This window comes from Salvelinus namaycush, chromosome 23, assembly GCF_016432855.1.
Source record: "Salvelinus namaycush isolate Seneca chromosome 23, SaNama_1.0, whole genome shotgun sequence".
Taxonomy (NCBI): domain Eukaryota; kingdom Metazoa; phylum Chordata; class Actinopteri; order Salmoniformes; family Salmonidae; genus Salvelinus; species Salvelinus namaycush.
The window spans coordinates 23,699,140-23,726,379 of record NC_052329.1 but is presented as its reverse complement, the minus strand read 5'-3'; the positions used below and the strand labels follow the sequence as shown (position 1 = coordinate 23,726,379).

General features: G+C 41.6%; 2 protein-coding genes across 2 annotated transcripts in view; both read left to right on the top strand.

Annotated features, from left to right (window-relative positions):
* Nucleotides 1–18,725, top strand: part of flot2b (flotillin 2b) — a 35,837-nt gene extending 17,112 nt beyond the window's left edge. The window contains exons 5-11 of the mRNA XM_038961281.1: nt 8,834–8,952; nt 9,467–9,580; nt 10,112–10,231; nt 10,567–10,781; nt 11,442–11,625; nt 17,067–17,216; nt 17,526–18,725. Of these exons, the coding sequence (XP_038817209.1) occupies nt 8,834–8,952; nt 9,467–9,580; nt 10,112–10,231; nt 10,567–10,781; nt 11,442–11,625; nt 17,067–17,216; nt 17,526–17,564 (941 nt within the window). The 3' untranslated portion in view covers nt 17,565–18,725. The remainder of the gene's footprint in view (nt 1–8,833; nt 8,953–9,466; nt 9,581–10,111; nt 10,232–10,566; nt 10,782–11,441; nt 11,626–17,066; nt 17,217–17,525) is intronic.
* A 1,596-nt stretch (nt 18,726–20,321) lies between these two features.
* On the top strand, nt 20,322–25,208 carry LOC120018209 (protein FAM222B-like). Its single transcript, XM_038961280.1, has 3 exons — nt 20,322–20,365; nt 22,451–22,581; nt 22,758–25,208. The coding sequence occupies exons 2-3, from the start codon at nt 22,497–22,499 to the stop codon at nt 24,932–24,934; spliced, it is 2,262 nt and encodes a 753-aa protein (XP_038817208.1). The 5' UTR covers nt 20,322–20,365; nt 22,451–22,496; the 3' UTR covers nt 24,935–25,208.
* Nucleotides 25,209–27,240: the final 2,032 nt, after the last annotated feature.

Here is a 27,240-nt window from a genome sequence, read left to right as displayed (position 1 = left end):
TGGTTTCAACCTGCCCTTGGCTGCAGTTACTGCGTTTTACCTTGGTATCATATCATTATATTCTGATAGTTATGCAATCGAACCTGTATGACACTGACAGCTACAAACACATACATTGCTAATCTAGGGATACAACACCATGGCACAGCATTCCCGGGGGAAAATGATGGTTGAACTTGCTCTGAAACACCGACATCCAGACACTGGTAAGAACTAGCTAGCTAAGTAGATCTGAGATCAAAATTAATTAGCTAGCTAGCAAGCTAAACTAGCTAGCGAGCATAGATTAACAATGCTACCTGTTCTCATAAGAGGAGATCTGCAATTGATACAAACTTAAATCTATTAGCCGTATAATGAATTATATTCTGAAATTTAATCTGATGGTTTCTTTGAATCAGTACACCATATACACTATTTCTAGCCAGTGACAGCCACCTAGCTAAAACTGACACGCCCCTACCAAAACGTCAAAACCAACCTAGCTAGCATTAGCATGAAGCAATAGATTTGTGCTACATGTTCCCATAAGAGACGATCAGCAGTTTATACTAGCTTCAATCTATTATACCTAGAATTAATATAATCCCTAGTTGTATTGTGACATTCCATGGGTTATTTGAATCCGTAACGTTACACCACACACACGATCTCTAGCCAGCTGACAATCAGTTGGACGTGCACCCCATACTGAATTGTCAAAAGCCATGCACACTCGTTTCTGGTTTTCTTTTACATTCCAGTATTGCGTGACTGTACCGGTAAGGAAAGTTAAAATCCCAAATTGTATCCATCACCTTTGTTGGTGGCATATGTAATTAGTACAACAAGCTTTGACATGCCAAATGTGTGCTCAATGTGTCTGCTTCAGTGCCATCATTACATGAATGCAGAAAAAACAGTTTTGCATGACTTCCACCAATCCCTGTTGTCTAGATAATAAGTATCTATGCGGATCAAAGTTGCCACGTAAGGGTGCATTAGGACAGTATAACCACGTCAATACTAGGTTTTATTCCTGTCAATGTCCATCCATGCAATTTTTTTGTATTTGTAAATCAAAATAAATTTAAGAGCCTTTTTGGGAGTTATGACAGTGAAAATTATGTTTACACAAGATAAAATCAACATTGATTCTATCCTATATTATAGAATAACTGAAAAGGATTATGATCAAATGTTTGCACACCACAAAATGTCAGTATTAATTATTATCATGACAGAATAGAATCATTTGGATGCATGTCCCTGATTTATTTGCTCTATTTATTTCAGTTGAGTTTGAGGGCCACATTCCAACAAAGATTCCTGATCTACCCCCTTTAACTGAAGTCAGTGTCAACACTATTTGAAGAAATAGAGAACCAGTGGGTGGTCTATGACTCCTTCGACATCAGTCTATCAGATGAGACATCAATTGCCGATGATGAAGATTATCATCCACCTTCAGCCTATCAAACAAGAAATCCAAGATTCCACCAATGGGTAAGCCATGTGGTCCCAAATGCAATTGGCAATGTACTCAAAATATTTCAGAGGGTAGGCGAAAGGAAATATGGGGAAAGTATTGGGGAGATGAAGTATAAGGAGAAGAGGACATTGCTGTTCCACCATGTGGGAGATCCATCTAAGAAAAATATCACTGTTGGTGCTGACAGTCGACGCAGCAGGTCGTTTCTGTACCATCTTCCAAACCAGAGCGGTTCTGCACAACAGGTGTGCAAAGTGTTTTTTTTCTGACAACATTGGGCTACCACCCCAAAAATGACAGGCTGATTGTCATGATGATGGGCAAGTCAGTCACCACCAAACTGATTCCAGGGGAAAGAAAGGATCAGAGAGGAAAGAAAGCTTCAGTGAGCAAATTGAACATGAATCCATTCCTGCAGCACATTGAGCCCTTCCATCCCCAAATCAGCCACTACATTCGCCACCATTGGAAAGAAGTCTCAAAGGAAGAAGAAAACAATCTCAGTGGTATGGCATGAAGGAACAGATGGTCGGAAGGCAGAGGAGATTGTCATCTTACGTAACAGCACTGGAGAGGGAGAGATGTCAAGCATGCGGTGGATAACTGTACTTCTCAAAACAAAAACTGGTGCCTCCTATCATCACTGGTGAGTGTTGTCAATGCTGACTCAACTTTGATGGAGGACATCACCCTCAAGTTCTTCGAGCCAGGACCACCTTCATGAGTGCAGACAGTTTCCAACATGGCGTGGAACAGGAAATGAAAGCTCGACCTGGAGGTGTTGTGTACGACTTCGGGGACTTCCTCTATGTGGTCGCTACTTCCAATGCAGGCAAGGTGGAGGTGGTCGAAATGAAAAAGGAAAACATCCTGGCATGGAAAGCTGGTAATTCCATCGTCAAGCTGAAGAAGGCAGCAGCACCAAAGCTGGCAGATATGTCTGAGATCCAGTTGAGGCGTGGATCCAGGAGCCTCTTCTACAAAGTCTCCCATGAAGAAAAGGACTTCAGAGCTTGACTTCATCATGAAGAAAGTCACTCTAGAGACACCCTCGTCACTACGTACACAGAGTCCAAGAAGATGGACATAATCACCAAGCTGTGTCCTCTGATGCCTGCAAATCGAAGGCAGTTCTGGAATGCCTTGGCTGTGAACAGCATTGCTGAGGATGAGGAGTGATATGGAAGAGCACTGAAGAAGTTTTACTTACATTTCATTTTTAAGTAACGTTTAATTTAACTATTCAGCATTTTATCAATTGAAGCTAAATGTCATTTGGGTCCTCTTATGAATATGAACATGTAAATATGTTTACAATGTCGTCTTAAAGCTGTTATTTATTCATTCAAGTGTCATTTGAAAAAATACATTTATTTTTTATTAGCAAACTCATGGTCCTTTTTTAAATAATTTGTATTACCCTACATCATACTTCTATCATGTTCCATCATTATATATTTAAAGACAGGTAATCATTTCATGTAATTCAAACAATTGCAGTGCTGCTTTTCACATTTATTCTTATACCAAGACATGGGATACTTGTCAAACACAGTATGTAATGTGACTGATGCAGAACCTACATCTCTATGTAAATGCAACGGGTATCTTAGTGGAAGACACACAAAGGATGCCGTTTCAACTCTGTTACACTGTCAGTAATTACACTGCTCTTGTATTAATAGTATAAATTAATACAAGAGCAGTGTAATTACTGACAGTGTAGAAGTACAAGTATAGTAAACTAACAAATGAAAATGGCAGATACTGCTCTTTGCTTTGGTATTACCCTGCAATTTATAACGTATCATGTCACGGAAGAAGGCAGTAACTGCCGTTTAAGGGTCAGAGGTCAGGGTCAACATTAATAAAACATTTACTCATAGTAATGCAACAGATCATTACATCTCCAATAATCACCCTATAATTCATTTGGCTGGACAATTTAAAAAGACTTTGAAGCCATTTTTCTCAGTTCCATTCTATGAGCAGTTACTGCCTTTTTGCTTGGGAGGGCAGCATAGATGTCTCACTGATCTGGAACAATACACAAGAAGATGGAACCTGAGACTCTGAGGTGGAGAATGAGGATGTGCGAGGAGAGGCCATCCGCATCTGCCAAGAAGTTATGCCTGCAGGGAAGAATAAAGTTGGTGATACCATCGACGTTGTCCATCGCCTCGGCAAGAAACAACAGCAAAACGATTCAAGACCAAGGGGTATCATCCTCTTCACTGCCAGATTCTACAGGGATGCTGTCTGGAAAGCTGCTAGGAAGAATGCCTTCCTTCAGAACCATGGTATGCTTTTTGCCGAAAAACTCAGCCCGGAGGACATAGAAAGAAGGAACAAATTGTGGCCAACGATCAAGAAAGCACGAAATGAGGGAAATGCTGCTTACTTCGTCGGAGGACGAGGCTTCATCAACGGTTCAGAAATCCATATTCCTCCCTAAAATCTCGCCAGAAGGAACAGATTGATGGTTTTGACCAAGGTATTCTCATTTTCCTTGTATTGTTTAACTTTACCTAACAAGCATCAGGTGACTATTTTTTGGAATACTCAGGTACTTCAATTTATTAGTTTGTTCTTGTATGACCAGAAGGCCTATTTTGTTTACAAACTTACAAAGACTGAAAGTTGTATTTATTTTTTATGGATACAGTAACTAAGATACTGTTTTAAAGGGCGTACAGGTCTGCTCTGACTTTACAGTTATTGTTCTATTTAGTTATTAATACTTATTTCCAAGTGAAAAAGGTCTTAGGAACATGTATATGTAAAACATTTTTTATTAAATTGTTTTATGATCAGTTTTCATATGCACTTAAAATACACTGCTCAAAAAAATAAAGGGAACACTTAAACAACACAATGTAACTCCAAGTCAATCACACTTCTGTGAAATCAAACTGTCCACTTAGGAAGCAACACTGATTGACAATAAATTTCACATGCTGTTGTACAAATGGAATAGACAACAGGTGGAAATTATAGGCAATTAGCAAGACACCCCCAATAAAGGAGTGGTTCTGCAGGTGGTGACCACAGACCACTTCTCAGTTCCTATGCTTCCTGGCTGATGTTTTGGTCACTTTTGAATGCTGGCGGTGCTTTCACTCTAGTGGTAGCATGAGACGGAGTCTACAACCCACACAAGTGGCTCAGGTAGTGCAGCTCATCCAGGATGGCACATCAATGCGAGCTGTGGCAAGAAGGTTTGCTGTGTCTGTCAGCGTAGTGTCCAGAGCATGGAGGCGCTACCAGGAGACAGGCCAGTACATCAGGAGACGTGAAGGAGGCCGTAGGAGGGCAACAACCCAGCAGCAGGACCGCTACCTCCGCCTTTGTGCAAGGAGGAGCAGGAGGAGCACTGCCAGAGCCCTGCAAAATGACCTCCAGCAGGCCACAAATGTGCATGTGTCTGCTCAAACGGTCAGAAACAGACTCCATGAGGGTGGTAATGAGGGCCCGACGTCCACAGGTGGGGGTTGTGCTTACAGCCCAACACCGTGCAGGACGTTTGGCATTTGCCAGAGAACACCAAGATTGGCAAATTCGACACTGGCGCCCTGTGCTCTTCACAGATGAAAGCAGGTTCACACTGAGCACGTGACAGAGTCTGGAGACGCCGTGGAGAACGTTCTGCTGCCTGCAACATCCTCCAGCATGACCGGTTTGGCGGTAGGTCAGTCATGGTGTGGGGTGGCATTTCTTTGGGGGGACGCACAGCCCTCCATGTGCTCGCCAGAGGTAGCCTGACTGCCATTAGGTACCGAGATGAGATCCTCAGACCCCTTGTGAGACCATATGCTGGTGCGGTTGGCCCTGGGTTCCTCCTAATGCAAGACAATGCTAGACCTCATGTGGCTGGAGTGTGTCAGCAGTTCCTGCAAGAGGAAGGCATTGATGCTATGGACTGGCCCCCCCGTTCCCCAGACCTGAATCCAATTGAGCACATCTGGGACATCATGTCTCGCTCCATCCACCAACGCCACGTTGCACCACAGACTGTCCAGGAGTTGGCGGATGCTTTAGTCCAGGTCTGGGAGGAGATCCCTCAGGAGACCATCCGCCACCTCATCAGGAGCATGCCCAGGCGTTGTAGGGAGGTCATACAGGCACGTGGAGGCCACACACACTACTGAGCCTCATTTTGACTTGTTTTAAGGACATTACATCAAAGTTGGATCAGCCTGTAGTGTGGTTTTCCACTTTAATTTTGAGTGTGACTCCAAATCCAGACCTCCATGGGTTGATAAATTTGATTTCCATTGATTTCCATTCCATTTGATTTCCATTACTTAAAAATCATACAATGTGATGTTCTGGATTTTTGTTTTAGATTCCGTCTCTCACAGTTGAAGTGTACCTATGATAAAAAATTACAGACCTCTACATGCTTTGTAAGTAGGAAAACCTGCAAAATCGGCAGTGTATCAAATACTTGTTCTCCCCACTGTAAGTTCCCATACCGTCATCCTCCTTCAAATCCTCAACGGATATTTCCAGTGTATCTCTCGCTCTTCCTTCGAGCGATAATGCCACCGCAAGTGCTTGCTTTTTCTTGTCCAGATTAGTAACCCGTGTCCAGATTCCTAGTTCATTTTTCCAACTTTCAATCGACCTCAACGGATATTACAACGCGAGGTGGCACGTTGTCGTTATTAGTCATCCTCTGCTACCAATGTTAACACACAAAATAGCACAATACATGTTTGCCATTGCACTCAGGCTAGGTTAATCAACAATGAGACTCCTGCGTAGGCACACTAATAACAGAGTGATAGCACCGTAATAACAGAGATATAGGGATACTTAAAACACGAACTTAACAACACACACATGGTTTTTGCTAATGGGTAGTTTTTCAACAACAAATTGCTGATAGGTAGCTTTTCAAAGAGTCTGTTCAAGCTTTGTACTAAATATAGCCTGTCCAAATTCAAATAATTTTTCCAAATGTAAATGTAATGAGAGCCTGAATGTTTGAAAGGGTAAAGTACTTAAGTAAAAATACTTTAAAGTACTACTTAAGTCCTTTTTTGGGGGGTATCTGTACTTTTACTTCACTACATTCCTTAAGAAAATATTTCACTTTTTACTCCATTTTCCTTGACACCCAAAAGTACATTACATTCGTTACATTTTGAATGCTTAGCAGGACAGGAAAATAGTCTAATTGGGAGCCGGCACGCATATCAGAAGAGCCGAATCTATTTATAGAAATATATAAAAAATTAAGATATGAATAATCAAAAGATTTAAATGAATAGAATTAAGTAATTCAAAGAACGAAAAAATAATATAGGCCTAAATGCTCAAGCGCACATACATTCGTTCTGACTGTCTGGTCCGACTAACAGCCTCACCTGTTGTTCCTGTCAATCAGACACGCAGTGTCAACCAATGAACCAAAGATGCGTGAGGGAGGGCCAAACCAACTCACTCAGTCACATACTTAGCAGTCGAGGAGAGAAAACAACAGCTGGAAAATGAGTCGGAAGCACAGTAGCATTTAGATACATTTTAATAATGTAGACAATTTTAGAGCACAGTGTAGAATTTGCCAAAACAAAATCTCATAAAGCCGGTTCTACGCACAACCTACACCGGCATATGCGAACTGTGCACCTGATTTCCAGCCATTTTCGATGGTGGAGGACAGAGGTTTTAGAAATTATAGCAGTAGTCTAAATCCAATGTACACAATTCCAAGCAGGAAAATTTGTTCAAAATCACTTATTCCACAACTGTACGAGAGCACACAGGCTTCAGTGCAGGAAAGAGTCCAAAAAGCTACTGCACTGACTGCTGGACGTCAAGGGTAACCACTTCTTACATGTCGTTTACTTGCACTTCATTGAATATTTTTTGTCTTCTGGACTGCTTTGAGTTCAGCGACAGACACACCTCAGAGAACTTGGCAGAGGAACTGTTGAGAGTGGCCAGAGAATGGCAAGTAGATGGAAAAGTGGTCTGTTTTGTTAGCGACAATGCAGCTAACATATCCAAAGCCGTTAAAATGGACCCATCATCCATGTCTTGCCCACACAATCAACCTGATTGTAAGAGATGCTCTGAAGGTGATGAAGCCCACTGTGGACAAAGTGAAAGCAACTGCGGACTACTTCCACAGAAGCACAGTAGGTGCTGAAAAACTAAAGTCTACACAATTCCAGATGGGGAGGCCTGATTTGAGGCCTAAACAAGACTGCACTACATGGTGGAATTCAACATTTTATATGTTGAAGCGGTTTCTTGAGTCAAAGGATGCCATCATCTGGCCATTGTCAATGCACCTGTTTGTTACATTTATATGCACTTTGTTTATATACATTAAAAAAGTTATCTCAAATGCACATGTGTAATAGCATCCTTCTTTTTTACATTTTAAATTTGTGGGATGCTGCAGTTTTGCAAATTGTTATTTATTTTTCTTTGATATGGTGGAATTTTCTATTATACTATTCAGATTGTGTTCATTTTGAATGGTTAGAATTATATGCACTTTGTTTATATACATTAAAAATGTATACTTTAAATGCAAATGTTTAATAGCATTATTTTCCATAACAAACCAATGCATTTTTAAATACATTGTGGTTAAGGTAGAGTATGATTTAATTTAATTAGACTTGTTTTAACACCAATCATAGTCATAGTATCTCAAACTGTTTGACTTGAAAAAATACAAAACATATATTTTTTTAAAGAGCCATTTGGGAGCCAAAAGAGCCAGCTCTTTTTGGTGAGCTGAGCCGAGCCGAACGAGCCGGCTCACTGAAAAGAGCCGGAATGCCCATCACTAGTAAATGATGTCTGAATGTTGGAGTGTGCCCTTGGCTTTCTGTAAATAAAAAAAAATAAAAAAATGGTGCCACCCAGTTTGCTTAATTTAAGCAATTTTTAATTATTTATACTTTTACTTTTGATATTTAAGTATATTTTAAACCAAATACTTAGACTTTTACTCAAGTAGAATTTTACTGGGTGACTTTTACTGAGTCATTTTCGATTAAGGTATCTTTACTTTTACTCAAGTATGGCAGTTGGGTACTTTTTCCACCACTGGTAACTTCTAAAACATGAAATCCAAGAATATATAGACTGCACTATTGAAAAGTAAACATTATATGTTCTGTATTATGAGATTTTTATCATGTTTTACTATATGATGATGATGACTTTATAGATCTGTGCTTTTAACAATGCATTTTGTCTTTGTAAATACCCATGAATTTCAGTGATTATTTGACTACCATGTGGGATAGCTTTAATAAAGTTGTCAGTAAGTGAAGTGGGTCTATATTCAGTGTTGTAGAGACACTGACGGGCTCTGCTGCTCTCCCCTCTCCACAGGCACACTGACAGTGGAGCAAATCTACCAGGACAGGGACAAGTTTGCCCAGCTGGTGAGGGAGGTGGCAGCTCCCGACGTGGGCAGGATGGGCATCGAGATCCTCAGCTTCACTATCAAGGTGAGTCTGTTGGGGGTGCCATGAAGAGTGGAGGATAAAGGCAGTTAAACACACCTTTTTTTATATTTCAAATGTTGTTTTTTTGCTTTTGCTGTGTTTATCGTGTGACTTTTTAAAATTTTAATTATTTTGCATTCCATGTGTATTGGTGCTTGTTTTCCTATGGAATTTAATGGATGATGTTGATTGGGAGGCGACTCCAATTAACTAGTCTTCACCGTTGTTGATTATGATTAATTGTGGACTGGTAGTAGTTCTAATAGCTGTGAATTAGCCTAGACTGTCACAGTCCCCATCAGTGAGATCCACTTTGAATTATCAGCTCCTCACTGCAAGGGCTACAATCAATTAGATGTTATCACATGTTGTTGGACATTTTATTGACGTTTTTGTTCCCTCAAGTGTCTCAGGTTGTGTGTTGTAATGTGTGTGTGTGTGTGTGTGTGTGTGTGTGTGTGTGTGTGTGTGTGTGTGTGTGTGTGTGTGTGTGTGTGTGTGTGTGTGTGTGTTGTAGGATGTCTATGATAAACTGGACTACCTGAGCTCCCTGGGGAAAACTCAGACAGCAGCAGTTCAGAGGGATGCAGACATCGGTGTGGCAGAGGCAGAAAGGGATGCTGGGATAAGAGTAAGATTCAATGAACTTGATTAATTCCAGAGGGCAGTGTAATGAGTGCGTGCTGGTGGCAGGGAAGTCAGGCGCAGGAGAGTGAACTTGGTTTAAACGGAGCAGTTTAATAAATGCTAAAAAACACTGAAAACCAATATATAAAACCAATATATACAAAAATAATATAAAAAGGGTACAAAACCCGCCGCACACCAGAACATGACTTGCACAAACAAAACAACAAACAATCAGGGTTAAATACACAACATGTAATTGATGGGATTGAAACCAGGTGTGATGGAAGACAAGACAAAACCAATGAAAAATGGATCAGTGATGGCTAGAAGGTCGGTGACGTCGACCGCCGAACACCGCCCGAACAAGGAGAGGGACCAACTTCGGCAGAAGTTGTGACAGGCTGGGGGCCTGTTTGTCTGTATTAATATACATTCTTTTAATTTGAGAGGTTTGTAAGCTCATTTTATTAATTTCCCCTTTTCCTCTCACCCTCTCTCTCATGTATATTATTCTCTCTCACTCTCTCGCCAGGAAGCGGAGTGCAAGAAAGAGATGATGGATGTCAAGTTCCTGGCCGACACCAAGATGGCCGACTCCAAACGAGAACTTGAACTGCAGAAGGCTGCTTTCAACCAAGAAGTCAACACCAAGGTCTGCATGAACTCCATGCTCCACTCTTGAATGCCAGTTAAATAAGTACAGTGTGGTAGAAATTCCAGTCTACTAAATGATTCTATGATGTTGGTCCATCCGAGTCTAAATTATCATTAGGCGTTAGTAATTTAGTAAATGCGACATCTTACGTGATCAGAGAGCCTGGAATGAACATTGAATATAGCCCTAAGCAGCCAAATGCTCCATCCAGCCAACCTTAACATTAAAACTCCTCTTTCAACATAGACGGCCAAGTCAATATCCTGTCTCTCTGTCTATGTGCTTCAACATGGACGTCATGGTCATGTAACTCTCTGTCCCTGTGTCTCCAGAAAGCGGAAGCTCAGCTGGCCTATGAGCTGCAGGCAGCTAAAGAACAGCAGAAGATCAGGCGGGAGGAGATAGAGATTGAGGTGGTTCAGAGGAAGAAGCAGATCACCATTGAGGAGAAGGAGATTGTCCGCACAGAGATGGAGCTCATCGCCATGGTGAAGAGGCCTGCCGAGGCAGAGGCATACAAGATGCAGCAGCTGGCTGAGGGACAGAAGTAGGAACACCTTTTATATTATATCAGAACATATTTTTTTACATTTTAGTCATTTAGCAGACGCTCTTATCCAGAGCGACTTACAGTAGAGTGCATACATTTTATTACATTTTACATACTGAGACAAGGATATCCCTACCGGCCAAACCCTCCCTAACCCGGACGACGCTATGCCAATTGTGCGTCGCCCCACGGACCTCCCGGTTGCGGCCGGCTGCGACAGAGCCTGGGCGCGAACCCAGCCCAGCCTGGGCGCGAACCCAGAGACTCTGGTGGCGCAGCTAGCACTGCGATGCAGTGCCCTAGACCACTGCGCCACCCGGGAGATATCCACAGTCCACAGTCTATTTCCACAGTATATTTCCCATTATACGTTTACCTAGCTGTAACATACAAACTATGTCCTTCACTAGGGATTCACTCAACTTTTGTGCATTGTCTTCTAATCGCAAAAACATTTTCTCATCAGTCTGGAATGCTTCAACACATATAGATTGGTAGCACTTCATTTAACAGTGCAAAAATGTCCCGGTATTTACAAAGTGATCAGGTTAAATGGTAATTACACAATAATAGCATATGAATTACATACAAATTGTTTGTTTCAGAAATCAATCTTGTTTCCAATTTGTTCTGATACGAGTGTGTTGTGTTTTTCAGGATGAAGAAGGTTCTGACGGCCCAGGCGGAGGCAGAGAAGATCCGGAGGATAGGCGAGGCAGAGGCCTGCTCCATAGAGGCTATAGGGAAGGCTGAGGCTGAGAAGATGAGGCTGAAGGCTGAGGCCTACCAGCAGTATGGAGAGGCAGCCAAGACTGCTCTGGTCCTGGAGGCCCTTCCCAAGGTAACACACTATGGAATTAAGTCACATAAGTCATATTGTTTTTAAATGCAGTGTATCTACACGTGTGTTTGAATTGTTTCGATTTAATCAGATTAAATCACTACTGCCTTGACGAGACCTTCATACAGATGTATTCATATTGAGGTAGTAATATGTAGATTTACTGTAGACACCAGTGTTGTAGTACTCAAGACCAGTCTCAAAACCATATATTGAGTATCTCTGTCTTGTCTTGGTGTCAGATCGGTCTTGACTCGGTCTCGGACAGTGAGTGTCTGTTTGCATCATAAACATGGATGGGCCTGGGTGAACAGAGGCCCACCCACTGGGGAGCCAGGCCCTGACAGGCCCACCCAATAAGCTTGATGTGGTTTAAGCATTGTTGTGGACTGTCTTTTTTTCTATTTAAAAAAAAAAGGTGTGATTTTGAGAGTGAAATTCTGAAAAATCTATAGCAAAACTCATTAAAAAACACAGGATTTTTCACATAGCGTGCCTTTCCTTCACTGGGCGGGCCGTTTGGGAACTTTTTTGGCAAAATTAGAGTATACCCACTTCTCCAGGCACTACTACACCACTGCATAGGGCTGATGGAAAGACAGCAGTCACACACAGCATGATGTTAAAGGATAAGCAGTTCATAAACTCAGACATAAGCCAGCAGGTCCCAATCATAAGAATACAAAAACAATGCCATTAAGTATTTCCCAATCGAAATGTGTAACTATTACTTCCCATTGCATAATACATTTCACATTTAGCACACAAAGTAACCAGTGACATAAAGTTTAAAGTGGAACTGAGTGTTTTAACTACTTTGCAGATATAAAACAGACAATCATGATATTAGTCCAAAATATCAAATTCTCAGTTTTATGCTACAAAACCAACTACATACGAGGTTTTAAAAATGCTATATTTGACTCAACTTCCCATGACGTACACTAAGGCATTGTTGGCAGAATAGATGGATGCAGTTCAATGCATGATTAATATAATTCACCAATACATGTCTTGTTAGTACAAAAAATATTGTTATCTGGTTGTAAATCACAGCTGGCCTGGTACATTGTTTGCTGCCTCCATTCGGACAAATGTAACTAAGGCTAGGAATGTCAATACAATCAAACTAGCAAGGGCAATGATCAAAAGTGAGTCATAATGTGGCTAATAGGCTAGCATATCTATTTATGTAGCAAGCTAAAAGCACAGAGCCTAATGTTAGCTAGCTAGCGGCTAGGAGGATGTTATGCCATTGGAGTGGGAGTGACTGACTTTTTCCCCTCATAATTTTTCAGTGGCTATACACAGCTAGAGATGCAGGTGTCATTTGGTTAGCTAGCAAAAACTTGAACGACTGTTATCCAGTTAGTATATCTCTTGATTTGGCAAATTCACTCTGGTTGTTTACTCCGATTTCAGAGCACTCTGGTCTGAGTGTGCCAGAGCACAGAACAACTGATATGACTGATATTTTACTGATATGTCAGTAAAAGTAGGCAAAAAAGTAATAGTTAGTCAAGAACACTCAATAGGACTGTACAGTTCCCAGATGTAAGAGGACTCCTGTGGTGTTTACGTATTTGCAGAAATCCATTCAGATGTATTTTGGCTTTTGGTGAATGCTTTCTAATGATCTAAAGTCGCGCTGTTGCAACTGCCTGTAAACACACAGTCCAGTTCAAAGTGAATGAAGACAGGCCCTTGTGATGGCTTGTTTGTATGAAGGCCTACAGTAGCTCTGATTGGCTATAGCGCACTGGTCTGTGTAGACTCCGGTTCTGGACAAGACAGATGTTTTTATTCAGTTTTATCTACTGCAGTGTCTATTAATAGTCCAAACGCAAGTCCTCTTTCCCACTCTATAATACTATAGAATTTTCACAACTGCCTTAGTATACGTAATTCCCAAACATTCTAAGAATTCATGAAAACGTGAAAATGATCATATCTAAGTGGTCGCTTGTCATAAAAATAAAAAAAAGTTTAATTCTTTCTGGGGGTGTATATGAACAAATTTTCATAAGATTTCATGTTGCTAAAATGCTTTCAGTTCCACTTTAAATGCAACACGGTTTCACACATGTTATTTTCAAAGGGATGGCTAACCGCAAGTGCGCTGCAATAAAAAACACAGTTCGAATCACCAGATGATGATGATTTGAAACGTAACTTCTTCTTGAAGTTCTTGAAGAACTTCTTCTTCTATTATTGAAAAGGGAGAAGCTAACAAATTAGCAACATCCTTTTTGATAACACCTGCTGCAGCCGCTGCAAACTAGCCGACTTTTGAAATGGCGCCGGAGGGGATGGCTGCTGTTTTACGTGCTCCTAACCAACCGTGCTATTTTGTTCGTTTTTTGTAACTTTAAAAAAACAACGTATTGTCTACATAGTGTTGCTGCTACCGTCTCTTATGACCGAAAATAACTTCTGGACATCAGAACAGCGATTACTCACCTCGAACTGGATAAAGATTTGAGCGAGTCCGACGCAAAGATATACTGATTTCTCGGGAACGGGCACAAATCCCCGTCATTTGCGTGAAGAAAAGACGGAAAAAAAGGGGGTGGAGATCGGGCTGCCTTCTGAGAATTCATAGGCGAGTGAGTTGCCATCTGTTTTATTGGCCAACGTGCAATCATTGAAAAACAAAATGGATCTACGATCAAGATTATCCTACCAACAGGACATTAAAACTGTAATATCTTATGTTTCACTGAGTTGTGGCTGAACGACGACATGGATAAAGCTGGCGGGATTTTCCATGCATCGGCAGGACAGAGAAGCTACGCTTGGTAAGACTAGGGGCGGGGGTGTGTGTCTATTTGTCAAAAACAACTGGTGTGCGATGTCTAATATTTAAAAAGTCTCAAGGTATTGCTCACCTGAGGTAGAGTACCTTATGATAAGCTGTAGACCACACTATCTACCAAGAGAGTTCTCATCTGTATTATTCGTTGCCGTCTATTTACCACCACAAACCGATGCTGGCACTAAGACCGCACTCAACGAGCTGTATAAGGCCATAAGCAAACAAGAAAATGCTTATCCAGAAATGGCGCTCCTAGTGGCCGGTAACCTTAATGCAGGCAAACTTAAATCTGTTTTACCTCATTTTTACCAGCATGTGCAATGTCTAATATGCAACCAGACGGGAAAAAAACTCTACGCCACCTTTACTCCACACACTCATACAAAGCTCTCCCTCAATTTGGCGAATTTGACCATAATTCTATCCTCCTGATTCCAGCTTACAAGCAAAAACTAAAGCAGGGAGTACCAGTGACTCGCTTTAAAAAGGTCAACATTCACAAAGCCGCGGGACCAGACGAAATACCAGGACGTGTACTCAAAGCAGGGCCAAGCTTCCTGCCATCCAGGACCTATATACTAGGTGGTATCAGAGGAAAGACCCAAAAATTGTTGTCAAAGTCTCCAGTCACCCAAGTCATAGACTGTTCTCTCTGCTACCGCACGGTAAGCAGTACCGGAGCACCAAGTCTAAGACCAAAAGGCTCCTTAACAGCTTCTACCCCCAAGCCATAGACTGCAATAATCAACAATTAATCAAATGGCCACCCGGACTGTTTCTTCCCTAAATAGTTATTGCATAGTTTGGAGCTGTGTTTTGGGTCATTATCCTGTTGTAGGAGGAAATTGGCTCCATTTAAGCGCTGTCCACAGGGTATGGCATGGCGTTGCAAAATGTAGTGATAGCCTTCCTTCTTCAAGATCCCTTTTACCCTTTGCAAATCTCCCACTTTACCACCACCAAAGCACCCCCAGAACATCACATTGTCTCCACCGTGCTTGGCAGATGGCGTCAAGCGCTCCTCCAGCATCTTTTCTGCGTCTCACGAATGTTCTTCTTTGTGATCTGAACACCTCAAACTCAGATTAATCTGTCCATAACACTTTTTGGTTACTGGCCCAACGCTCTAACCACTAGGCTACCTGCCGCCATATCTGATCAATTTGATGTTATTTTAATGGACAAAAAAAATGCTCTCTTTTCAAAAACGGACATTTCTAAGTGACCCCAAACTTTAGAACTGTAGTGTACATGTACAAATTACCTTGACTAACCTGTACCCCCACACATTGACTTGGTACCAGGGTACCCCCTGTATATAACCTCGTTATTGTAACTTTGTTTATTATTTTTTTACTTTCGTTTATTTGGTAAATATTTTCTTAACTCTTTCTTGAACTGCACTGTTGGTTAAGGGCTTGTAAGTAAGCTTTTCACAGTAAGGTCTACACCTGTTGTATTCTGCGCATGTGACAAATAGCTTTTGTTCAAATCAAACTTCATCTAGCTAGACCGTGGGAAAACTACTGCTCACTATTGAGCAGTGACCAGTTGGCCTGCAAGGCAGAAGTTTCCATATGATTTTGTAAAAACAGTCCTACCCATTAAGTCAAAATGTTATTGGTTGATTCCACTGTCACTCCAAAATGTTGTCCTAATACAGTTGAATCCCAGACACCTTTATTTAGCTTATGATGGCCTATCCAATGGCTGATTTTTAGCTAGCTAGATTTAGCTCCCTAGAGATCAGCGAAGTTAAATCCTGATTGGATCTTTTTTTCCCTTCAGTGTTAACCCTTTCCAACAAAAACTGAAGAGATTCAATCAGAACATCATTGAAGATAGTAATATAATTATCATTATTGTATTATAATCATTATTTTATAAATCCTTAGCCCTTCTCTGAAGGCGTAGAAGGCTCATTGTTCCCCACTGTGTTTGGGTTAGTAATAATTTGTAGAGTCGCTATATTTTCCATCAGCATGCATTTTTTCACTATTCTGAATGTCTAAAGAATCCATATTTTCTGAAATATGAACACAGAAATACTGGATATTTTTAACTCTTATTATGGTGGTGATTTGACAAAATTAAAATCATGGTTTTGAATTGGACATTTTTCTGGTCTCAGTCTTGACTCGGTCTCGGACCCCTTGTCCCTCTCCCGGTCTCGGTCTTGACTCTGACTCGATTTGCTCCGGTCTTGGTCTTGAATCAGTCTCGCTTTAGGTGGTCTTGAACACAACATTGGTAGACACACTCATTAACATGCCCCCAGATAAACCTAGTCACATTTGATACTAATACAGCAGTAATAAACAGTTAATCTCGTCACTGTAATAATGACAAGCCAGTGTTTGACTTTTATTCGTTTGTTTCTTTATGACTGGACAAAGTACAGTAGTATCAGTCATAACCAACCAGTAGTTATCTACAGTAGCTTTGTCAGCCAGTGTTAGAGGTGGTAGTACAAGTGGCAGATTACACCATTTTAAAGTGACTCACAAGTGATTTGTTCAACCGGCGGTTTACATCAGTTGATGTAATATGGCATCATATACCTTAAACGTGTCTTGTGATGTGAACACAATAAAAAAAACATCTCAATGTGCCCGTGTCCTCCTAGATTGCAGCCAAGGTGGCGGCACCGCTGGCCAGGACCAATGAGATAGTCATCCTGAGCGGGGAGGGCAACCGTGTGACTGGGGAAGTGAATCGCCTCCTGGCTGAACTTCCAGTGTCCGTCAACGCCCTCACTGGAATTGACCTATCAAAGGTAATTAGGGTGTGGTCTATGGTAAAAATTGTAGAAGAAACATATATTAGTGTGTCTATAGAAATAGAATTACACTCATTATTGCTGCCAGATGGTCCACCTATCATGGAACGTTGACTTGAATAGAGTGTTAATGTCTGTTCTAGTAATTCTAATTCTATGAATTAGCTAATATGTTGCATAGGATCCTATTGGTGCTGTTGGATTTTCCAGCCTACATGTAATTTTTCAGAAATATGTAAATTAAACCTTAGAATACGATATCTTTTTCTAGCCTAAATTGAATAGTTTTTGTTTTCTATTCAACAGATCCCACTACTGCAGAAGATGACCTATGCTCAGGCCTGAAAACAATCTCTCTCTTCTACTCCGATATCTGTTTTATGCACTCCCATAGACTGCCTTCAATACACTTGAAATTATTATATATATATATATATATATATATATATATATATATATATATATATATATATATATATATATATATATATATATAAAAAAAAAATTATGAAGTGGATTTTTTTTAACCTCTGGTGCCTTAATTTCTACAGGACCAGAATATCTGCATGTACTGCTGCTCCTTTATATACTCTATGTATCTTTGAGTTCACTACTTTTTCAATCATGGAAGCCTTTTACAATAAGTAGATCACATGGGATGCATTGTTATCATTTAGCATGAACTGAGCCTTTTTTTGTTTAACTCATATACCTCTCTAGTCTCTACCTTACCATGTAATTTCAGTGAACAGTTAGCTGTTAAGAAGAGCAACCTCAGTGATTTTCTTCCAAAGGTGTACTCACCTTGCCAATTATACACTTCATGATTACTGAGTCATTATCCATTCTTGCTATCACGTGATTATTGTATAGGTTATGGAAGTTACTGTACTCTAATGTATATAACTTTTCATTTAACTGATTTAATTTGTATCCTTTATGATGAGTTATGGGTTTTCGCAATCAGGTGATAAGTTGTATGAAGTGCTACATAAAATAAGGTGCTCACTGCTTACTATCCTCAAATTTATTTAGGCTTCTACTTAGTCAAAGCTCTGAGTAACTGGGAATTCTTCCCACTCAATAAGCAATCATGTGTTTTCATTTAGTTGTATGTTGTAAACAATACGTGTAGTACATTATTCCTAACACACTTTCATTTATAGCAACAATAATGGCCTTTTTTACTAATCACAGAAACCTGATTGCCAGACCTTTATTTCTTTGGCTACGATGCATCTTTCTGAATTGGCTCAAAGTAAGTTGAAGTACTGAATTGACTTCAAGTTTGAGGGAGAGATTATGAACTTTATGAATGCTATGATCCAGGGTAATTTATTGAGAGAACTCCGACCTGGAGAAGGTTCAGTATGTGAAATATTGAAGGGTTTTTGAGTCCAAGAAGAAGTAAAATGGCGTTACTCATAGCCAAATACTAGTCATTGCACCTTATCATTTTTTATTATACACGAGTTAAAAAAATAAATAATAATGTTTAAGAAGTGATTTTGTTCATTCTGTTGATTTCTTAATTTCATGTTTCATTTGATTAGTGTGACTTGACTATAACATTGACAGACACTTATTTTTTGGGGGGGTAGCAGTTTTATACAGTAATATAAGTCAATGTTAAGCCATGTAAGACAGCCCTTCAGGTTCTGTGCACAATGTAATCTTTGCTAAAGATAACTTTGTATATCATACACTTGTGTCAGAGAAAGATATCACTACTGTTCAGACAATGCTATTCAATGTATTTAGTAATTTATCTTGCTTTTAATTAAATATAATTGTGAAAATGGGTATATGTGCTGTTACACTATTGTCATTCCACATTACCTCCATGTTTATGATCTGTTTGTTGAGCTCATTCCAAGACGGATAATCACAATCTGATTATATTGGCTTTTTTTGTGGAGGTAGACTAACTTTCTGCTTGTTTAGTATCACTATTTACGTTGTAATCTTAAACAAGGTGGAGAGTAGCCCTTTGTACAAGGATAGGGAAATGGCAGATCTTGTTCATTTTTAATATATGTGGATGCCATCATCACTGATTTGGTGACTTGCACTATTTAACATAAGATCATGGGAAATGGTAAACCAAGATGGGAAAAGTCCAGCTATCATGTAACTAGACAGATTCTAATTTGCTCAGTGCTTTTTTTGTAAAGAATATCAGTGCTCAAACAATGTTCAATTGGAAAAATGCTGTCCTTTTCCCCCTCCCAGACATATCGTAACATTCTTTGTAATAAGTCAAATGAAAGTTACTACTATGAAGGACTGTTAAACTGTTATGTTTATTTTTTGCTGCCCTCATTGATTTGACTCATTGCAGCCAATGTAATTTTTCTAATACTGTGAAAATGTGTCAATTGTGTAGCAGCTGTCATTTTGATTTTTGAGTTACATTGTGGCTTCACGTCCAAATGCATTGTTCTGGCTAAGCATACAATTTGTAGACAAACCACTAAAGATATTGTATGTTTGATCAAGAGGTCATTTGGAAATGTGCTTTTGTCATTTTTGTGTGAAAATCATCACTTTACTGTTGTGTCAAATGTAGAGATATTCATTCACAGTGCATGTACTTATGCCACCAGTTTTGTGGTAATGTAGATGTTTTTTCTCAACAGGACACAAGTGATCCTACATATTTGTGAATGTTATTCATCTGAAACATTATATAAAATTACTATATTTGTCTTCATCTGTCATTCTAATAAAATTACAACAAATAGTTGTGCTGTTTTTCTAATGGCAATGTAATAATTCAATAGACAACAGGGTGGGTGTACAGCATAGGTATTGATATATGGTCTGGGGTGAACAGTACGATCAAAGCCAGCTGACACATTCATGGCATGTAAAACTAGTTAGTAAAGTATTGCATTCTAGCAAGACTAACTTGAGCCAAGGCCTGTCATTCATTCAATCAATCCTTATCATACATCGTTTTTAAAACCTCCTGCATGAAGAATCTCAGCACTTCCATCTCTTGTCAGATCACCAAGGAATATTAGTCAGGCATTCAGTATGCACACCTAAAATATGCGGAATAAAGGTCCTAGAACTCCGGATGCCTAATGCGCATGCCTTCTCAAAGTTTCTGTTGCAGAAAGCAAGCAGCAGAAAAAGCATCGGTGAGCTAACATCATAACCAAAATATCGATGTTCGATCATCTCGCAAAAATGTTTCGCAAATACCTTTCTCTTGATTTCGCGGGGGAGTATGTATTTTGCGCATTATGACTTTCCAGCGTTTCGTTTTGCAAAATGTTTACTTCAGTAGCTATCAGACGCCGGTTATGATAGCTGGCTAACGTTAGCTAGTTAACCTAGCTGATCGCTAGCAGCACAAAGAAGTGTTCAATGCTTTGTGGTGCTATGACTCGAGGTATTTAACACTAGCTTGTTTGCTTGCTATATTGCTTGCTTTTTTATCAACTGACTAACTTAGATGGTTAACTTCTCGTGTAACAGTACGTTAGCCTAAGCAACGTTACTGATTAGAACTACAATGCCTGTGTTATGTAGTTTGTTTGAAAAAAATAAGTACTTTTTGGCACGCTAATATTGTGTAGCTAAATAGTTAGCGCTCATTTACATTTTAAGTGGTCCATTGACTACTAGACGACAAAGCTGCTCAACGATGACACCAGCTAGTTAGTATTTAAGGTCTGTTCATAACTAGTTATATTAATGTCCTCGCATTCTAGATCAGAGAAGCCCTACCCAGCCCAGAGCCAACGTTGAATGACTGTTATTGATATTTACGCAATGATGCAATAACATTTATGGTAGACCTAGTCATCAGACTGTCTGAGTATATTTATTGTAACTAGTAGTTCCATCCTTTTCAAGAACTGGTCAGCTGGACACTAATCAGCTACAGTGTAAGACTGCATTCTTGAGTCATTGGGACTTCTGGGTTCTGACACATTTAGCTTTGTTCCAGAACTGAAAGGTGTTCCAGGTGACATTAAAGAACCATTACATACTTAAAAACACAGCTGTTCTGCATCGCTTAGTATTGTAAAGCATTTACATTATAGTCATTTAGCAGACTCTCTTATCCAGAGTGACTTACAGTAGTGAGTGCATACATTTTCATACTGGTCCCCCACTATTGGCCCAGCGTCGTTAGGGTTTGGCCGGGGTAGGCCGTCATTGTAAGTAAAAAATTTGTTCTTAACTGACTTGTTAGATAAATAGGAATTGAACCCACAACCCTGGGGTTGCAAGTGCCATGCTCTACCAACTGAGCTACACATGCGCACTAGACCTGAGCTCATTTTCCCTGGCTAAACAAGCATTTCAGTACACCTGCAATAACATCTAAATATGTGTGTGACCAATAAAATGTAATTTAAACTAGCTGGCTAGCTGAACTATGCTAGTTTTTAACCTCATTGCCAAACTTCATATGCTGTACTCTCAACTTAAACTCCTTTGCTAGTTATACAATCATGTAACTAAGTCATTTGCTGGAAAGAAACTTAAATTGTATTTTGTTAAAGTCATGACTGTTTCCAGATACGTCGTAAGATGACATCATTGCTACTTAACTCGGATCCAAGTTCAGTTTTGAGATCCACCATCTTCATTGGCACAGGGTTAGCTGGAAGTATCTGACTGGTCTTGGAACAGTGACAACAGGCAGCCTCTCCCCGCTTTGCTTGATAGGATATGTAGTGATTTTGCCAACACAGCCAGATATGTACAAGGTCTTGTACCCTTAACCTTTTTTCAACTGACTATTGTAGTTGTTGATTACTCATTAATAATGTCGAGTTAATTGACAAGAAAACTTGAGAAAATATCAACTCTACATATCGCAATGCCTAAATTACCTCTGGAGACTAAGGGTCTGTGGAGCTCCTCTTCCTCCTCACCACTCTATGGGCCCTGGTCAGGAGTAGTACACTATATAGGGTGTAATTTGGGATGCAGACACAGAGATTGGAGGAGCCAGCTTGAGGTTCTCTAGCCAGTAGCCATCATGCAGTATGTCCTGCTGTGCCCTGGGAAAGGAGAAAAGGCGTCTCCATCTAAAGCCCCCCTGCTCTGTCTGTCTAGCGGCAGGTAGGGTGTTTGCTGTAAAAGGCTGAGGCACAAATGCGGGCTGATTACCGACTGACTGCCATTTTAGAAAGGTTACAATGTACAGGAAATAAATAGCCTTATGGCTGAGTCATTTTACATGGTCAATGTGGCGTCTCTCTCAGCATGGTGAGGAGAGTGTTTCCCATGTTGCATTAGTGGAAGTGTGACATGCTGGCCTGTCTGCCAGCATCATCAGGTGACCCTACAACCCGATTTCTCTCCCACACGCAGATGAACACTGGACTTCAGCAATGTAAGTGTTTTTATCTGATAGAATTGAATACTATAGTTTTATAGAAATCTGAAATCAGTTTCCTATTCATATTTCTACTTAATGAGTTGTAAATCCTGTCCAGTCACTAGTTGAATGAAGAAACTTTGGTTGTGTAAAAATTCCTTGTTCTGTCTCTGTCCTTCTTTCCATCCTAGGGGACACTACACAGAAGATGAGATCTGCCAACTATCCAACCCCAGCAGAATTGGATGCCTTTGCTAAGAAAGTCGCCAGCAAGCCTCTGACCATAAAGATCTTCCCCAACAGTGTCAAAGTACCTCAGAGAAAGCACATCCGCCGCACAGTGAACGGGTTGGACACGTCCAGCTCCAGCCAGCGCCACAGCCCCTACCCGTCTCAGGTCAGCAGCACCAGAGCGGGCCTCTTGGCCGTCCTCCGCACTTCGACCGGCAAAAGCGCCCTCAAAGACACAGACGGCAGCCGAGCCCATCTGCTTCCCAAAGCAGCCATGAACCTCCACAGCGGGTCGTACGTCGCTCAAAGCTCTTTAAATCTCCCCGAGCCTGTCCCCCACCTCCAGGGCATGTCTCAAACCCAACACCAGGCATTGAAACAGAAACAGGGCCTCTCCCACCCACATCCACAGCATGCTGTACAGCAGCACAACATGGCTCACCATGTGACTTCACAGCCACAGAATATGCCTCAACCTCGCCCTAAAACTTTACAGCAACAGAACATGGCCCACCCTCAAACTTTACAGCGGCAACAAACCTTGTCCCAGCTGCAAACTGTACAGCAGCAACAGCAGAATCTGGCGCACCCCCAGAATATCCAGCGGCAGCAAAGTTTGCCTCACACGCAGACTTTACGACAGCAAAATCAGACTCGGCCACAAACCTTACAGCAGCAGCATCTTCTTCATCCTCAGACGCTGCAGCACCAGACTCATCCTCACCAACAAGCTTTAGTACAGCAGGCTGTGGCTCAGGCTCAAGGTCTCCGGCACCTGCCTGACTTAGCCCACGCCCAGCCTCCACCTAGTCTGCAACATTCCCAGGGCCTGCAGCACTCCCAGAGCCAGTCACAGCCTCTCACCCAGGGCCTCCGGCACCAGCCTGACGTAGCCCAGTCCCAGCCTCCACCCAGTCTGCAACATTCCCAGGGCCTCCCCCCATCTCAGCAGCTCCCCCAGGCCTCCGGTGCCGGCCCTGGCCCTCCCTCTGCTTCCAATGCCCTGCAGCCCCAGCCAGGCCCCCCCTACGGCCCCAGGAAGCTGCCAGACGCAGACGTCCCGCCAAACGTAACTGTATCTACCTCCACCATCCCGCTATCCATGGCGGCCGGCCTGCACCACAACCGGCCGGGCACAGACCTGAGCAGCATCGTGCACCAGATCAACCAGTTCTGCCAGGCTCGGGCCGGAATGGGTGCCACCTCGGTGTGCGAGGGCCAGATTGCCAACCCCAGCCCCATCAGCCGTAACCTTCTCATCAATGCCAGCTCCAGGGTCAACACACCCCACAATCTGGACTTCCTTCCCTCCTGCCTGCTGGGCCCCACAGAGAAGGCCCCTGGAGAGTCCCAGGGCCCTGCTGGTGGCCTACAGCCCAACATGGCTGTCATGAATAGGATGCCACCTGCTTTCCACACTGACATAAAGCAGCAGTTACAGCAGCAGCAATTACAGCAGTTACAACAGGTTCACCAGCAGCAACAACATAATCAGTTACAGCAGCTCCAACAGGTCCATCAGCAGCAACAACTACAACATCAGTTACAGCAGCAACGCTCCTGGAACCAGCACCAGCTGGCTCACATGCAGCACCTGCCCGAGGGAGCCAACCCCAGGAGAGAAATCCCCTCTGGGCCTGTCTTCCCTGCCAAGACCCTCAACTATCCCCACGTGCTGCTGGCTTCGCAGCCACAAGCCTTCTACCTTAAACACCCATCAGACAAGACAACCCCCTCGCCCTCCGTAACCGGCCCACCGGGTGGCACCATGCCCAGCTACACCAACGGGTGCTACCTGCAGGCTCCATGGGGCAGTGTCCTACAAGCAGGCAAAAGTGATGGTCTAGGCCCTCTGGATTTGGCCTTCCAGGGGGGCCCGTCAGGGGCCTCCATAGACTGCAGCACACCAGGATCACAGTACCGACCAGGAGCCAGACCCGGGTTCCCAGGTTCGGGTCAGACCAAGCTGATGAAGCAGAACGTGTCTGATTACCTGGCTGGGGATTTCCAGACGTTCCAGCATAACCCAGGTGCCATGGGGAAGATGCACAGGCCCCCCATGGGTAGAGCTCCAGCCCAGGGCCCAGAGCTAGGCAACGGTAGAAATATCCCCGCTCACCACCCAGGCTATAGATAGATGGATAGCAGTCTTCACCTCACCAGTTGTGTGTCATGGTTGGTGAATGATTCAAGATTGTAATCAGGTGTCCACATGTTGTAGAGTTCTTGCAAGTGATCAATTGAATGTTCTCCCTAGTCGGTTGCTCCTGCTCTCAATGTTCAATCGCTGACTTATGTTTTAAAAGTAGGTCCTCAGCCCTTAAAGGTATCTGTTAAACCTTAGTGCCAGATGAAGGGTTTTTGATTGTTATTCCAATGATGAAGAATACTTACTCATACCACAACATGGACATCTGCTTCTTGTAGTATTTTCTGGAATACTCTATTGTGATCTAGGACTAAGTAGAGAACCTAGTAGGGCTACTTCCTTTCCACATAATAATTACCAGTTATGCCCAGGTTGTCATGGAACCAACCATGCCCTTTTACAACATTAGTGGCCTTAAAGCTGCCAATGCAGTGGCTGAAAATGGGTTGTTATTTCCTGGCCTATGTTTACATTTGAATGGGTATTTTTGTATGCTAATATGAATCAGGTTCATGTCTGAGTATATTCTTACTTCAATCTCTCCCCATATAGAGTAAGGTACTGCTACAACCATTTTGTCCCGTCCTCTTGTGTGTGATAAGACCTTAAGACGGAGTACTTTTGAAGTCGTTTTTAGTGTTTTTTATTATCCCTACCTTGTTCTGTTCCTTAAATTAAATTGTCTTTACTTGAATTTCTCCAGTGACGTTTTCAGTATGAGGGCTTGGAGAATCGAAATGTCATGCTAAACATTTACAAAAGGAACAAAACATCCCTTTGGGAAAAACATTAATTGTCTTTTGAATAATGTGAACCCAGTAGGATCAATCCCCTGATCTTGAAAGGAATTGTCTGTGTGTGCATAGATCAAATTGATCACTTGCAAGTGTGCAAGTACAACCGAACATACCAGAGGGTTAAAATATTTATTTGTTTCACCACTATACTACTGTAAACAAGTGAATGGATTCCTTGTGGATCTTTACCTGTCTGTGGGGGTTCTGGTAAGCTGAGGAGTATCCTATGAAGCAGGTTTGAAGAGTTAGCGAGGTAACTTTGGTCAACTGAGTCTTAATGAAAAGTTTGACATTCGACTAGCCATGTGCAACGTGCAGTTACAAGCCTGCTAGAATTAGTGGCAGGTGTACGAGCAATATCCACTGTCGTAGTACGGCTGAAGACAGCTGGAATGTGACGCTAACAGAAGCTGGTTCGCTTCAGAAAACTGAGTAGATCTAGCTTGCTTATTGGGATACCCCTCTTCCTTCACTTGCTAGCCTAACCCTAACTGTGTATTGTCTCTGTACTACCTAGAAAGGAGAACCGAGGTTCAGTCCAGTTATTTTAAATGCAGGTTACCTCCTCATGCTAGTAGATGGGTCTAGCCATAGAGATATATTTACTTGTAAGTAATGATATTTCTATGGGTCTAGCATGCTGCGTTTTTCCTCAGTTTAATTTGGGTAACGGCTTACTCTTTCCTCCTCCCTGATAACTCTTGGGGGAAAAGCCTTAAATGTTATATTAGTTACCCTCTACCTTAAATGTTGACTTCTTACACCATGCCGGATTTCCTCAAACAGTGCATGGCGTAGCATCCTATATCGAAAATAGTTATGATATTAGCAATTGTTTCTGCATATGTTTTCATTTAAGGCCACTGTTAAATTGCTAAGTAAAAGTCATCCTTTTAAAGGATAATAAGTATGAATAGTGTTAAGCAGAGTTTCATAGGTTTGTGTGTGTGGCACTGGGCTGTAACTATGGTTTTTGGACTACGTTTCTTTAGTTGTTTCTACATGACAAATACACTACACTAATTTAGTTCTTAGCTAATTTATTTATTTGAACACTGCATCGTGAAGCCATAGGTTTTTCCACATGGGTGCCATAGGTAACGCATATGATCAGACACAAAACAATGCAAACTGATGTCTCACAACTAGCTGCATTCAGTAAGCGATGGAAAGGTTAAGTCATAGAGGTAATTTTATTTATAGGGGTTATGTAGCCTTAAAGGCGCTACACTTTTTTTCCCCCTTTTTTTTTTTTTTTTTACATTGTCATTCAGAAAATTGCCATAATATATCTGCAGTACTAGGGGAATGATAGTGTTTCACAGTATTACTTTCCTGCCCGCCAGAGCGGCATCTGTTGTCAAAATGGGAAATCTGTTTTGACTTTGTCTGTGTGGAAATCGGGTCAAGCAGCCAATGGAAAAATTGCTCTAATTTCCTGGTTGCTAAAATTCTACACGGTTCGCTCATTTTCAGTTTGTGAGAAAAACAAGCACT

Excerpts from the sequence above, each read along its gene's own strand:
- LOC120018209 (XM_038961280.1), top strand. The coding sequence starts at position 22,497 with ATGCTGGCCTGTCTGCCAGCATCATCAGGTGACCCTACAACCCGATTT. Across the intron at positions 22,582-22,757 it reads GAACACTGGACTTCAGCAAT|GGGACACTACACAGAAGATG; the intron begins GTAAGTGTTTTT and ends TTTCCATCCTAG.